This window comes from Salvelinus namaycush, unplaced genomic scaffold (assembly GCF_016432855.1).
Source record: "Salvelinus namaycush isolate Seneca unplaced genomic scaffold, SaNama_1.0 Scaffold1059, whole genome shotgun sequence".
Classification (NCBI taxonomy): domain Eukaryota; kingdom Metazoa; phylum Chordata; class Actinopteri; order Salmoniformes; family Salmonidae; genus Salvelinus; species Salvelinus namaycush.
Genome location: NW_024057741.1, coordinates 51940 through 68076, shown reverse-complemented (window position 1 = coordinate 68076; position 16137 = coordinate 51940). Strand labels below are relative to the sequence as shown.

At 44.3% G+C, this 16137-nt stretch overlaps 1 protein-coding gene and 1 non-coding gene across 2 annotated transcripts; one reads left to right on the top strand and one right to left on the bottom strand.

The window, feature by feature from the left end:
* Positions 1 to 9283: 9283 nt before the first annotated feature.
* trnaq-cug lies at positions 9284 to 9355 on the bottom strand. The gene has a single exon. It is a non-coding gene; the product is annotated as a tRNA-Gln (tRNA).
* Positions 9356 to 9600: 245 nt separating this feature from the next.
* On the top strand, positions 9601 to 15514 carry LOC120035434 (ras-related protein Rab-11A). The gene is made up of 5 exons (XM_038982179.1): positions 9601 to 9724; positions 10851 to 11046; positions 14670 to 14863; positions 15132 to 15212; positions 15332 to 15514. The coding sequence occupies exons 1-5, from the start codon at positions 9685 to 9687 to the stop codon at positions 15466 to 15468; spliced, it is 648 nt and encodes a 215-aa protein (XP_038838107.1). The 5' UTR covers positions 9601 to 9684; the 3' UTR covers positions 15469 to 15514.
* The last annotated feature ends 623 nt before the right edge of the window (positions 15515 to 16137 follow it).

Here is a 16137-nt window from a genome sequence, read left to right as displayed (position 1 = left end):
GCTGGTAAAGATGCAGGTCATTAAGACAGACTTTCCCTCAGTAGTAGCTGGTAAAGATGCAGGTCATTAAGACAGACTTTCCCTCAGTAATAGCTGGTAAAGATGCAGGTCATTAAGACAGACTTTCCCTCAGTAGTAGCTGGTAAAGATGCAGGTCATTAAGACAGACTTTCCCTCAGTAGTAGCTGGTAAAGATGCAGGTCATTAAGACAGACTTTCCCTCAGTAGTAGCTGGTAAAGATGCAGGTCATTAAGACAGACTTTCCCTCAGTAGTAGCTGGTAAAGATGCAGGTCATTAAGACAGACTTTCCCTCAGTAGTAGCTGGTAAAGATGCAGGTCATTAAGACAGACTTTCCCTCAGTAGTAGCTGGTAAAGATGCAGGTCATTAAGACAGACTTTCCCTCAGTAGTAGCTGGTAAAGATGCAGGTCATTAAGATAGACTTTCCCTCAGTAGTAGCTGAGTACTAGCTAAACCAACGGTTACTGTACGTAACCTAGCCCTGCCTAAACCAATGGTTACTGTACGTAACCTAGCCCTACCTAAACCAATGGTTACTGTACGTAACCTAGCCCTACCTAAACCAATGGTTACTGTACGTAACCTAGCCCTGCATAAACCAATGGTTACTGTACGTAACCTAGCCCTGCATAAACCAATGGTTACTATACGTAAGCTAGCCCTGCATAAACCAACGGTTACTGTACGTAACCTAGCCCTACCTAAACCAATGGTTACTATACGTAAGCTAGCCCTGCATAAACCAATGGTTACTGTACGTAACCTAGCCCTGCCTAAACCAATGGTTACTGTACGTAACCTAGCCCTGCCTAAACCAATGGTTACTGTACGTAACCTAGCCCTGCCTAAACCAATGGTTACTGTACGTAACCTAGCCCTACCTAAACCAATGGTTACTGTACGTAACCTAGCCCTGCCTAAACCAATGGTTACTGTACGTAACCTAGCCCTGCCTAAACCAATGGTTACTGTACGTAACCTAGCCCTGCCTAAACCAACGGTTACAGTACGTAACCTAGCCCTGCCTAAACCAATGGTTACTATACGTAACCTAGCCCTACCTAAACCAATGGTTACTGTACGTAACCTAGCCCTACCTAAACCAATGGTTACTGTACGTAACCTAGCCCTGCATAAACCAATGGTTACTATACGTAAGCTAGCCCTGCATAAACCAATGGTTACTATACGTAAGCTAGCCCTGCATAAACCAACGGTTACTGTACGTAACCTAGCCCTACCTAAACCAATGGTTACTATACGTAAGCTAGCCCTGCATAAACCAACGGTTACAGTACGTAACCTAGCCCTGCCTAAACCAACGGTTACAGTACGTAACCTAGCCCTGCCTAAACCAATGGTTACTGTACGTAACCTAGCCCTGCCTAAACCAACGGTTACAGTACGTAACCTAGCCCTGCCTAAACCAACGGTTACAGTACGTAACCTAGCCCTGCCTAAACTAATGGTTACAGTACGTAACCTAGCCCTACCTAAACCAATGGTTACTATACGTAAGCTAGCCCTGCATAAACCAACGGTTACAGTACGTAACCTAGCCCTGCCTAAACCAACGGTTACAGTACGTAACCTAGCCCTGCCTAAACCAATGGTTACTGTACGTAACCTAGCCCTGCCTAAACCAACGGTTACAGTACGTAACCTAGCCCTGCCTAAACCAACGGTTACAGTACGTAACCTAGCCCTGCCTAAACCAATGGTTACTGTACGTAACCTAGCCCTGCCTAAACCAATGGTTACTGTACGTAACCTAGCCCTACCTAAACCAATGGTTACTGTACGTAACCTAGCCCTGCCTAAACCAATGGTTACTGTACGTAACCTAGCCCTGCCTAAACCAATGGTTACTGTACGTAACCTAGCCCTGCCTAAACCAATGGTTACTATACGTAAGCTAGCCCTGCCTAAACCAATGGTTACTGTACGTAACCTAGCCCTGCCTAAACCAATGGTTACTGTACGTAACCTAGCCCTGCCTAAACCAATGGTTACTGTACGTAACCTAGCCCTGCATAAACCAACGGTTACTGTACGTAACCTAGCCCTACCTAAACCAATGGTTACTGTACGTAACCTAGCCCTACCTAAACCAATGGTTACTATACGTAACCTAGCCCTACCTAAACCAATGGTTACTGTACGTAACCTAGCCCTGCCTAAACCAATGGTTACTGTACGTAACCTAGCCCTGCCTAAACCAATGGTTACTGTACGTAACCTAGCCCTGCATAAACCAACGGTTACAGTACGTAACCTAGCCCTACCTAAACCAACGGTTACAGTACGTAACCTAGCCCTGCCTAAACCAACGGTTACTGTACGTAACCTAGCCCTGCCTAAACCAATGGTTACTGTACGTAACCTAGCCCTGCCTAAACCAATGGTTACTGTACGTAACCTAGCCCTGCATAAACCAACGGTTACAGTACGTAACCTAGCCCTACCTAAACCAACGGTTACAGTACGTAACCTAGCCCTACCTAAACCAACGGTTACTGTACGTAACCTAGCCCTGCCTAAACCAATGGTTACTGGGATAGAACATGGCATAGGCCTATAGCCCAGCTTAGCCCAATGGTTTATGTGATATTACAGATGACAGACAGTAACAGTGTTTGTGATGACAAACACCCTGTAAGCCCAATGTTTGCATCTGCTAGTAAGTGACTATTAAACCCCTTACTTAAAGGCTGGCCAGGACTTAGTGCTGTTACATCAATCCTCTGAGACCACAGCCCACTCAACACACAGCCAGCCAGAAAGCCAGCCATCCAACACACAGCCAGATAGACAGCCAGCCAGCCACCCAACACACAGCCAGACAGACAGCCAGCCAGCCAGCCACTCAACACACAGCCAGACAGCCAGCCAGCCACCCAACACACAGCCAGACAGCCAGCCAGCCAGCCAGCCAGCCAGCCACTCAACACACAGCCAGCCAGAAAGCCAGCCACCCAACACACAGCCAGCCAGCCATCCACCCAACACACAGCCAGCCAGACAGACAGCCAGCCAGCCACTCAACACACAGCCAGCCAGAAAGCCAGCCACCCAACACACAGCCAGAAAGCCAGCCAGCCAGCCACTCAACACACAGCCAGACAGACAGCCAGCCACCCAACTCACAGCCAGCCAGCCACCCAACACACAGACAGCCAGCCAGCCAGCCAGCCAACACACACACAGACAGCCAGCCAGCCAACACACAGACAGACAGCCAGCCAGCCAGCCAACACACAGACAGACAGCCAGCCAGACAGCCAACACACAGACAGCCAGCCAACACACAGACAGCCAGCCAGACAGCCAACACACAGACAGCCAGCCAGCCAACACACAGACAGACAGACAGCCAGCCAACACACAGACAGCCAGCCAGCCAGACAGCCAACACACAGACAGCCAGCCAGCCAACACACAGACAGCCAGCCAACACACAGCCAGCCAGCCAGCCAGCCACCCAACACACAGCCAGCCAGCCTAACAACAGTGTAAAAACAGCCCACCCACTGACATTCAGGAGACATCCTGCCACCCACTGACATTCAGGAGACACCCTGCCCATTTGTAGGCCTAATACATTACAAAATACTCTGTTCCCAGATTTAGCCTAGGCCTAATTGATGTTTCTGTTTTGCAATCCCTGAGTCAATGTAAGCCTAAGCCTGTGAAATGACCATTTATTTGTTTTGTTTCCAAATCTAAAGCAGTCCATCCGATGTTATGTGTCTATTTCCAACCTCCCACCCCTGACATAGACTGTTCTCTCTGCTACCGCACGGCAACCGGTACCGGAGCACCAAGTCTAGGTCCAAGAGGCTCGTAAATAGCTTCTACCCCCAAGCCATAAGACTTCTGAACAGCTAATCAAATGGCTACCCAGACTTTTTGCATTGCCTCCCCCCCCCCGGAACGCTGCTATGCATAGTCACTTTAATAACTCTACCTACATGGTACATATTACCTCAAATACCTCAACACCGGTGCCCCCGCACATTGACTCTGTACCGGTACCCCCTATATACAGCCCCACTATTGTTATTTACTGCTGCTCTTTAATTATTTGTTAATCTTATTTTCTTAAAACTACATTGTTGGTTAAGGGCTTGTAAGTAAGCATTTCACTGTAAGGTTGTATTCGGCGCATGTGACAAATAAGATATGATTTGATTTCCTTTAGCTTTGCTGAAGAAGACAGAAATCTCATACATTACTTAGTCTTTCTCATAGCCTACATTCTGCATCATCTTCTATTCTGACGAGGCTACATTCTGCATCATCTTCTATTCTGACGAGGCTACATTCTGCATCATCTTCTATTCTGACTAGGCTACATTCTGCATTATCTTCTATTCTGACGAGGCTACATTCTGCATCATCTTCTATTCTGACGAGGCTACATTCTGCATCATCTTCTATTCTGACTAGGCTACATTCTGCATCATCTTCTATTCTGACTAGGCTACATTCTGCATCATCTTCTATTCTGACGAGGCTACATTCTGCATCATCTTCTATTCTGACTAGCCTACATTCTGCATCATCTTCTATTCTGACTAGGCTACATTCTGCATCATCTTCTATTCTGACTAGGCTACATTCTGCATCATCTTCTATTCTGACTAGGCTACATTCTGCATCATCTTCTATTCTGACTAGGCTACATTCTGCATCATCTTCTATTCTGACTAGGCTACATTCTGCATCATCTTCTATTCTGACGAGGCTACATTCTGCATCATCTTCTATTCTGACGAGGCTACATTCTGCATCATCTTCTATTCTGACGAGGCTACATTCTGCATCATCTTCTATTCTGACGAGGCTACATTCTGCATCATCTTCTATTCTGACGAGGCTACATTCTGCATCATCTTCTATTCTGACGAGGCTACATTCTGCATCATCTTCTATTCTGACGAGGCTACATTCTGCATCATCTTCTATTCTGACGAGGCTACATTCTGCATCATCTTCTATTCTGACGAGGCTACATTCTGCATCATCTTCTATTCTGACTAGGCTACATTCTGCATCATCTTCTATTCTGACTAGGCTACATTCTGCATCATCTTCTATTCTGACTAGGCTACATTCTGCATCATCTTCTATTCTGACGAGGCTACATTCTGCATCATCTTCTATTCTGACGAGGCTACATTCTGCATCATCTTCTATTCTGACGAGGCTACATTCTGCATCATCTTCTATTCTGACGAGGCTACATTCTGCATCATCTTCTATTCTGACGAGGCTACATTCTGCATCATCTTCTATTCTGACGAGGCTACATTCTGCATCATCTTCTATTCTGACGAGGCTACATTCTGCATCATCTTCTATTCTGACGAGGCTACATTCTGCATCATCTTCTATTCTGACTAGGCTACATTCTGCATCATCTTCTATTCTGACTAGGCTACATTCTCATGTATGTACTGGTTCCCCTGTCCGAAGTCTGGTTCTCCTTTAAAATGTCCTATCCCTGGACACTGACATCTGCACTTCTATCATTAGGCTGTTGCCTTTGCTTTGAAGCCCATCAGTGGTGCAGCTGCTGCCTCTCTGCACAGTGAGAAAGGACCCCTGGGCTTTGGCAAGGCCTTGGTCTTCGTCCTAAATTGCACCCTATTCCCTATGTAGTGTACTACTTTGACCAGGGCCCTGAGCCCTGCTTCTGGTACTCTAATCTTCATGCTGTGTGGTTCAAAGGCAGGACTCGACTGTTGACTGACTACCTTTACGTATTTCTCTCTCACGTGTGACAGTGTTTTTTCTTGCGTGGTCAACATGTTTTCCTCCTTTAACATTCCGATACAGAGGACACCGTTGGTTAAAACGGGAACAAACACGGCATGGCAGACTGCTTACATTTTTCCTCTCTCGAACAATTGTTTTACTATTTTCCATAAATCATGACAACTGAGTTTGTGTTGAACACTGACAATGTTTGTCAGGTATTAGCTTAGTTATTGACGCACAGGACAGAATAAAATAGAATATGATATGATAGGATAGAATCGAGACTGTTGACTGGCTCCAGAAGAGGAAAGGTGCAGTCTACTGAGTGAGTATATAAACACCTCTCTGGTATATGTGGCAGTGAGGTTTCCAAACCACATGGGTAGGTTGTGTCTATCTTCCTGTCAGAGTGTGATGGTAGGATTTGATCTGACTTGTCTGTTCTGTATGGTGTCACCACTTTAATCTCTCGTGAGGAAATACACAATGAAATCCATCTTAATAGCCTAAAGTTAACTCATAGCTGATGTCTCCATCATTCCAGCATGCAAGAAAGTATGCAAGAATTTGGAGAAGTTTTTACACATCTGCTTTCCATACAGCTGTTTCCACAGCACAAACAGTGTACTTGTTGTGTTGCCACCAAGACATCCCAGTGAATACAAAATCTAAATCACTTCTCCACTATACTCACTTCAGCTCAATCTAAACAGTAGGGTCAACTTTGTTTCCTCAGTCAAAAACCACGATGCTGTTTCCTCAATCTTGAGCGTGTAACTAATGGTGTACTCTTGTTTGCACATTCATCAAGCCTGCTGCAAATAACTGCATAGCTCTGCCAAGCAGAAGTAACACATGGTTTTCTTCCCCCTCTTAAATTATTTATTCTGACAGAGGAAGATATTTAGCTTCATTTTAAGACTATCTGACCCACACATGACTTTATTATAGTCCAAGACAAAAATCTATTGACACTATATAACCAATCAGTCAATCCTTATGTCCCTGCATAGGGTCATAGTCGGTCATTGACCGCTTGCCTTCACAACATGTTGCGCCGCTCCAGAGAACCTGACGTGCCACACAGGTGGGTTCTATAAACGGGTCCCATACTGTGATTCCATGCTCTAGAGCACGAATATAAAGCTAACTATATTCATTATGCACACAGTTATCCACCACCTTGACAGACTGACAGCAACACGTGGCATGTCATATGCATACGCATGAAGGTATTACAGAAGCCGACTAGCTACTAAATCAATGACAATGCAGCTTTAAAAGCAGGACACACCGAGGCTGGTACAAGCAAACGCTCCACACGGGCTGGTACTGTCTGTCTGGACAGTTATCCGGTGAATTCACTGCATGAATTCTGCTCAAATTCACATAGGGGTGCCCCACTAAACTGATAGTGACAGCCTGGAATAAAACACCGTTCGCCCTAGTTAGCCTGACTACGGCCGGTTACCTCACATTAGCTAGCAAACTCGTAGCTAAACCCTTAACAACTCCTCACAAAATAACGGTTTAATTAACATCATACTTACTCCACTAGCAAATGCGATATCACTCCTCGTCCAACTTCGGCAGGATTTCTTCAAAAACACACTGGCATTACAAAACAGTCAATATTATAATCAGCCGTTGATATCTAGAAATAGACTATAATATTTATATCCAGCTCTCTTCATAGCGCCGACCCGGCTCCGTCTTCCGCCATTTTGGTTGTGATGGGGAATACGTTGCGTACCGTAGTTTTGTTTGGCTGCTGTCGGGTCACCCTATGTCATTATAGGACGCACCAAAATAACATTTCATTGTGTTATAGCTGTGTAAAAGATGTATGAACTACACTATCTATAAACTAATAATTAACTTTTTGCAAACTAAGTTATAAAACTTTGATTGTAAAGATTCTGACTTGCAAGCCTACACAAGTACTGGTAAAATACATAAAAATGCATAGGACTATATATAAAATACATATAATACATGATATACATAGTTGTAAGTATACTTTAATGTGAAGTGTTATTAAAAATGTTAATTTCCCAGACAAAAACAAAAATATAAACGCAACATAAAACAATTTCAATGTTTAATTTTTTTTATTTAATAAAATGAAACAATTTCAAAGATTTTACTGAGTTACAGTTCATGGATTTCACATGACTGGGAATACAGAAATGCATATGCTCTGTTGGTCACAGAGAAAAGGTAGGGGGTGTGGATCAGAAAACCAGTCAGTATCTGGTGTGACCACCATTTGCCTCATGCAGGGCAACACATCTCCTTCACATAGAGTTGATCAGGCTGTTGATTGTGGCCTGTAGAATGTTGTCCCACTCTTCTTCAATGGCTGTGCAAAATTACTGGATATTGGCGGAAACTGGAACACGCTGTCGTACACATAGATCCAGAGCAACCCAAACATGCACAATGGGTGACATGTCTGGTGAGTATGCAGGCCATGGAAGAACTGGGAGATTTTCAGGAATTGTGTACAGATCCTTGCAACATGGGGCCGTGCATTATCATGCTGAAACATGAGGCGATGGCAGCAGATGAATGGCACGACAATGGGCCTCAGGTTCTGGTCACAGTATCTCTGTGCATTGACATTGCCATCGATAAAATGCAATTGTCTTCGGTGTCCGTAGTTTATGCCTGCCCACACCATAACCCCACCTCCACCATGCAGCACTCTGTTCACAACGTTGACATCAGCAAACCGCTCTCACACACAACGCCATACCCGCTGTCTGCTATCCGCCCAGTACAGTTGAAACTGGGATTCATCAGCGAAGAGCAGACTTCTCCAGCATATGATATGTCACACCTGTCAGATGGATGGATTATCTTGGCAAAAGAGAAATGCTCTCTTACAGGGATGTAAACAAATGTGTGCACAAAATTAACCATTTCCCGGGGTCGTTTATTTCAGCTCATGAAACACGGGACGAACATTTTACATGTTGTGTTTAGATTTTTCTTCAGTGTAGATAGCCTAGCCCTAGATCCTATCATAATTATAATTCCCCCGCGGAGTTTAGTACTAGAAAGGTAGCCTAATCAGAACTATTCTGCCACCTAGTGGCAAATCACATTATTCTTAAAATCCAATTTAGTTTTTTTTATGTGGGTTTTCATGGGTTTTTTATGTGGAGGTATACACTGAGTGTACAAAACATTAGTAGCACCGTCCTAATATTAAATTGCACCCACTTTTTTGCCCTCAGAATAGCATCAATTCGTCGGGCCATGGGCTCTACAAGGTGTCGAAAGCGTTCTTCTACACTGATTGAAGTGGAATTTACTGGTGACTTCAGAAAGGGTTCATAGCTTTCAACTAGATTCACCTGGTTAGTCATGGAATTAGCAGGTGTTCGTGATGTTTTATACAAGTAGTGTATTTTGATCGGCTTTCTAATGGCTCCTCCCATCAGAACATGCCTTCTCTGTATATCTGCGCCGTATTTTAGGTGGGAAAAATTAGGTTCTACCGAGATTTGAACTCGGATCGCAGGATTCAGAGTCCTGAGTGCTAACCATTACACCATAGAACCCCGTGCTACACATTCATTCATATTGTGTATATAAATCTTATCTATGTAATAATAATACCACTGCACTGTAGTGGTTATTTTCTGTGGCGGAGTACTACTTCACTGGTGCATTTTTATTTGAAGTGCCTGCAATTCATATCGTAACAAGGAATATCGGCCTTTTTGTTTCTCCCTCTCCCCTAGCTAGACAACGTCACAACAAAATCCCGGAAGTGTCAGTCTGAAAACAGACCCGTCGCCGTTAGCTAACGGAGTGTTTCAAAATCTATTTGCTAAATCGTCGCATTTTAAACAGCTTATACAAACGAAATACTCATATCTTTTACAAAATGGGAACCAGAGATGATGAATACGATTATCTGTTTAAAGGTAACATTACAGCATGATTCTCGATATCAAAGCTAGCTTGGTAGCTAACGTTAGCTAGGCAGCTGTTTAGCTAACAGTCAAACCTTTCAATTTGTGTCTGTGAAGTATAATATAGGTGTGTGAATAGCACTGACACATTTGTTTTATAAACGAAAACTACATATTGATGATAAATTATAAACATAAATTGTGAAGCAGTTGGATTGCAACGTTAGCTACGCAAACGCCTAACGTTAGTACGTTAGCAGCTGTTTCTAAACAATGCTGACTTTTGTATGATTAAGTGACGTCGGGGTGTTTCCCGAGATAGCTAGATTGCTAGTTTAGCTAGCCAGCTGGTTAGCTTAGCTACATGCAACGAACATTGGTTATTATCTAGCTACATTCATCCGTAGATAAATAATGTGACGTTATAATCTCCCTTTCCTGTTTTTTCCCCCTCTGTGCTGTTTAATCTAAATGTCACAGATGTCACGTGTTGTGGCTATCTGTTTTGTTGTTTTCTATTTGAAGTTGATTTAACATAAAAAGCCTAAGACTAAGAATTAACGTTAGCTACACTCCACTGTGGATGATAGACTAAGAATTAGCGTTAGCTACACTCCACTGTGGATGATAGACTAAGAAGTAACGTTAGCTACACTCCACTGTGGATGATAGACTAAGAAGTAACGTTAGCTACACTCCACTGTGGATGATAGACTAAGAAGTAACGTTAGCTACACGCCACTGTGGATGATAGACTAAGAATTAACGTTAGCTACACACCACTGTGGATGATAGACTAAGAATTAACGTTAGCTACACTCCACTGTGGATGTTTGACCGTGTCACTGCAAAAGTGAATGGTGGTGGTCAGATATTTTATGCGATGGAATCTTGTCTATGTAGCACCACGTGATGTAACTAAGTCATATCCCCATGTAATTGCTACACATTGACCTTTTGGTAGGGCCTGATTAATGCAGGAGGTTACATGGGTTGAAGCCCTGGGGGCCAAAACCGCAGGGGCCCATGAGGCAGAGAAAAATTCAAGTGTGTGTGTGTGTAATCCGGCCCTGACCTTTTGGGGTCAATAAAGATTTTTATTGAATTGAATCCATCAGCCATTAACGTTGTGTTCCAGTGGTTCTGATAGGAGACTCGGGTGTGGGCAAGAGCAACCTGCTCTCTCGTTTCACCCGGAATGAGTTTAACCTGGAGAGTAAGAGCACCATTGGAGTGGAGTTTGCCACCCGCAGTATCCAGGTGGATGGGAAAACGGTGAAGGCTCAGATCTGGGACACGGCAGGACAGGAGCGCTACCGGGCTATCACCTCAGCGTGAGTATGCTGTAGGGTAAAGTTGCCCCTAGATGCTGATCTGGGGTCAGTTTAGCATTTTCCCCCACTAATGGTTAACGTTAGGATTGGGGAAGGTAAGCTGATCCTAGATCTGTACCAGAGTTTACAATAGGAAGATTTGGCGCTGGACAAGTGACCGGGAATAATTTTATTTATTGAACCTTTGAGAAATTTACCGGTCATCCATATGTAATATATTACATTTAGCAGACTCCACTTACAGTCATGTAATATATTATATTTAGCAGACTCCACTTACAGTCATGTAATATATTACATTTATCAGACTCCATTTACAGTCATGTAATATATGCCATTTAGCAGACTCCACTTACAGTCATGTAATATATTCCATTTAGCAAACTCCACTTACAGTCATGTAATATATTCCATTTAGCAGACTCCACATACAGTCATGTAATATATTCCATTTAGCAGACTCCACATACAGTCATGTAATATATTCCATTTAGCAGACTCCACATACAGTCATGTAATATATTCCATTTAGCAGACTCCACATACAGTCATGTAATATATTCCATTTAGCCGACTCCACATACAGTCATGTAATATATTCCATTTAGCAGACTCCACTTACAGTCATGTAATATATTCCATTTAGCAGACTCCACTTACAGTCATGTAATATATTCCATTTAGCAGACTCCACTTACAGTCATGTAATATATTCCATTTAGCAGACTCCACTTACAGTCATGTAATATTCCATTTATCAGACTCCACTTACAGTCATGTAATATATTACATTTAGCAGACTCCACTTAGTCATGTAATATATTCCATTTATCAGACTCCACTTACAGTCATGTAATATATTACATTTAGCAGACTCCACTTAGTCATGTAATATATTACATTTAACAGACTCCACTTACAGTCATGTAATATATTCCATTTAACAGACTCCACTTAGTCATGTAATATATTCCATTTATCAGACTCCACTTACAGTCATGTAATATATTCCATTTATCAGACTCCACTTACAGTCATGTAATATATTCCATTTATTAGACCCACTTAGTCATGTAATATATTCCATTTACACCAACGCAGGCAGCGCCATCAATAAACGAGGAATGTTGGCCAAATGAGCCTCATTTACATGTCCTTAACAGCCTGTAACTAATTACAAAACACTATTCCTTGCAACGGATGTGTAGCATATGCAGAACTTTATAGCCTATTGTTTTATTGGTTTTTACTTTCCTAAAACAATAATTGTCCATTTCACTGTTCAGTTGTCTGAGATTTGACCACTGAATGCATTAGGCCATTGTATTAGGGCATTGTGTTAGGCCATTGTGTTAGGCCATTGCGTCAGGGCATTGCGTTAGGGCATTGCATTAGGACATTGCGTCAGGGCATTGCGTTAGGGCATTGCGTCAGGCCGTTGCGTCAGGGCATTGCGTTAGGGCATTGCGTTAGGGCATTGCGTTAGGGCATTGCATTAGGGCATTGCATTAGGGCATTGCGTTAGGCCATTGTGTTAGGGCATTGCGTCAGGGCATTGCGTCAGGGCATTGCGTCAGGGCATTGCATTAGGGCATTGCATTAGGGCATTGTATTAGGGCATTGCATTAGGCCATTGCATTAGGCCATTGCGTCAGGGCATTGCGTCAGGGCATTGCGTCAGGGCATTGCGTCAGGGCATTGCGTCAGGGCATTGCGTCAGGGCATTGCGTCAGGGCATTGCGTCAGGGCATTGCGTCAGGGCATTGCGTCAGGGCATTGCGTCAGGGCATTGCGTCAGGGCATTGCGTCAGGTATCGTTATTATTACGTTACTGTATCCTGTAATCCCACTGAGACTCGTTACTGTATCCTGTAATCCCACTGAGACTCGTTACTGTATCCTGTAATCCCACTGAGACTCGTTACTGTATCCTGTAATCCCACTGAGACTCGTTACTGTATCCTGTAATCCCACTGAGACTCGTTACTGTATCCTGTAATCCCACTGAGACTCGTTACTGTATCCTGTAATCCCACTGAGACTCGTTACTGTATCCTGTGCTCCTGTCTGTCCTGTGCTCAATGTATGTTTGGTGCTGGTGTGGAAGCAGGGAGGATATTTCAGTGTCAGTATGAACACAGTCGGGGACGTAAGGTATCAAGTGTCTCAGAGGAGGAGAGAGTTCTGCCTTTTAGATCATAATGATGGAGATTTCATGGACAAACTGCTTCCTGGAGAAGTGGAGAGGGAGGATAGATGTTTTACATCAGAACTCTGAATATAGTAGGCCTAATCCCTAACGGTCATCTTTCCTTCAGTGTCCTCCTCGTGTATCATGGGAAAGAGCTTAGAGGTTACTGTCTCTCTCTCTATTGGTTAATGCACATTGATCTCAGAAGGATTCAACTCCGGTGATGTGTGTGAACTCAGCCCCCTAGCCAAAGACACAGTACTATCATGTCCTAGTGGATAGGAGTCAAAGACACAGTACTATCGTGTCCTAGTGGATAGGAGTCAAAGACACAGTACTATCGTGTCCTAGTGGATAGGAGTCAAAGACACAGTACTATCATGTCCTAGTGGATAGGAGTCCAGTCAGACACAGTACTATCGTGTCCTAGTGGATAGGAGTCAAAGACACAGTACTATCATGTCCTAGTGGATAGGAGTCCAGTTAGACACAGTACTATCATGTCCTAGTGGATAGGAGTCCAGTCAGACACAGTACTATCATGTCCTAGTGGATAGGAGTCCAGTTAGACACAGTACTATCGTGTCCTAGTGGATAGGAGTCCAGTCAGACACAGTACTAACATGTCCTAGTGGATAGGAGTCCAGTCAGACACAGTACTATCGTGTCCTAGTGGATAGGAGTCCAGTCAGACACGGTACTATCATGTCCTAGTGGATAGGAGTCCAGTCAGACACAGTACTATCGTGTCCTAGTGGATAGGAGTCCAGTCAGACACAGTACTAACATGTCCTAGTGGATAGGAGTCCAGTTAGACACAGTACTATCGTGTCCTAGTGGATAGGAGTCCAGTCAGACACAGTACTATCGTGTCCTAGTGGATAGGAGTCCAGTCAGACACAGTACTATCGTGTCCTAGTGGATAGGAGTACAGAAGTTTTTTTTAACCACTGTGCTGTTGCTTGAGCTCATTGAGGGTCTAGACCGGGGTACTGTAAAGCTCATTGAGGGTCTAGACCGGGGTAGTGTAAAGCTCATTGAGGGTCTAGACCGGTGTACTGTAAAGCTCATTGAGGTTCTATACCGGGGTACTGTAAAGCTCATTGAGGGTCTAGACCGGGGTACTGTAAAGCTCATTGAGGGTCTAGACCGGGGTACTGTAAAGCTCATTGAGGGTCTATACCGGGGTACTGTAAAGCTCATTGAGGGTCTAGACCGGGGTACTGTAAAGCTCATTGAGGGTCTAGACCGGGGTACTGTAAAGCTCATTGAGGGTCTAGACCGGGGTACTGTAAAGCTCATTGAGGGTCTAGACCGGGGTACTGTAAAGCTCATTGTGCCCTGTTGTTAAAAGGGCTATAATGGTACGCTGGCTTTTATTGATAAAATTGACCATGCCTCTTTGTCCACTGTTGATGATGTCATGGTGCAGGTACTACAGAGGCGCGGTGGGGGCCCTGTTGGTCTATGACATCGCCAAGCACCTGACCTATGAAAATGTGGAGCGGTGGTTGAAAGAGCTGAGAGACCATGCAGACACCAACATCGTCATCATGCTGGTCGGCAACAAGAGCGACCTGCGCCACCTCCGGGCCGTGCCCACCGACGAGGCCCGGGCGTTCGCAGGTTAGAGATGCCTCGCCGTTCTGAACTAGTGTCAGACGCTGAACAAGCTGCATACATTTCTGTTTTCTACTTTCCTTCATTTATGATGCTGCTTTCTCACAAAAAATGTATGTTTTAATGTCACTTTTTATGCTTGCATTCATTCCTGTGGAATGTTCCATGACTGGTACAGCCTGGTACAGTCTCTGTTCCATAACTGGTAGTCTCTAATGTTCCATAACTGGTACAGCCTCTAACTTATTTTCTTACGTTGTTTTTGTTCCCTCAGAGAAAAACGGTTTGTCTTTCCTTGAGACGTCAGCCCTGGATTCCACCAACGTTGAAACGGCTTTCCAGACCATTCTGACAGGTGTGTGTGTCATGTTCTTTTTTCTGTCACACCTGTTGATTTCATCTGCTATCTTGGCAAGACAGACTGTCATATCCAATCTTCTCTCTCCCTCCCTTTCTCCCTCTCCCCTCCATCAGAAATCTATCGTATCGTCTCTCAGAAGCAGATGTCAGAGCGTCAGGAGAGCGACATGTCTCCTAGCAACAATGTGGTCAACATCCAGGTGCAGCCCACTGAGAACAAACCAAAGATGCAGTGCTGTCAGAACATCTAGCCCCGCCCACATTACCACTACACCTCCACCCCCTCATATACCCTGTACCCCCTCATATACCCTGTACCCCAACCTTTACCCCCTCATATACCCTCTACCCCCTCATATACCCTGTACCCCCACCTCTACCCCCTCATATACCCTGTATACCCATCTTGTTTTAGCTCGCCCGGTGAACCCGGTTGGGTGGAGATTTCACTTTAGAACCAATTTAATGGTCTCTCAAATGTGTGAATTTGGCCCACCCGGCTCTCAGGGTGAGGTAAACCGGATGCACCCACTTACTCAGTCTCATAGGAGTAGTCCCCTCCTCCACTCCCTCCCTCCTCCTCTCCCTCTCTCCTTCATCCTCTCCCCCACTCCCTCCTCTCCCTACTCTTCCTCTCCCCCTCTCTCTCTCCCCCCCACTCCCTCTCTCCTCCTCTCTCTCTCCCTCCACTCCCTCCCCCTCTTCCTCGCTCCCTCCTCTCCCTCCCTACTGATCATGATCTGAGAAGCCTAGTCAGTGTCTGGAGTAGTGTGTTCCCCAGCTGAGCCTTTTCAGACAGGAAGGCATTTATATTTCTCACTTAGATTTAATACTGTTGATGCGCTGACATGTCTTACACAGAAATGTCTTAATATATTCATGTGATTTTTCATTTTCTTCAATTTATGACTTCCATTTTG

Bases quoted from the DNA above. Each gene is read 5' to 3' on its own strand.
- LOC120035434 (XM_038982179.1), top strand. From the start codon at position 9,685: ATGGGAACCAGAGATGATGAATACGATTATCTGTTTAAAG. The intron at 9,725-10,850 runs GTAACATTACAG...GTTGTGTTCCAG, and splicing joins ATACGATTATCTGTTTAAAG to TGGTTCTGATAGGAGACTCG. The intron at 11,047-14,669 runs GTGAGTATGCTG...GTCATGGTGCAG, and splicing joins TACCGGGCTATCACCTCAGC to GTACTACAGAGGCGCGGTGG.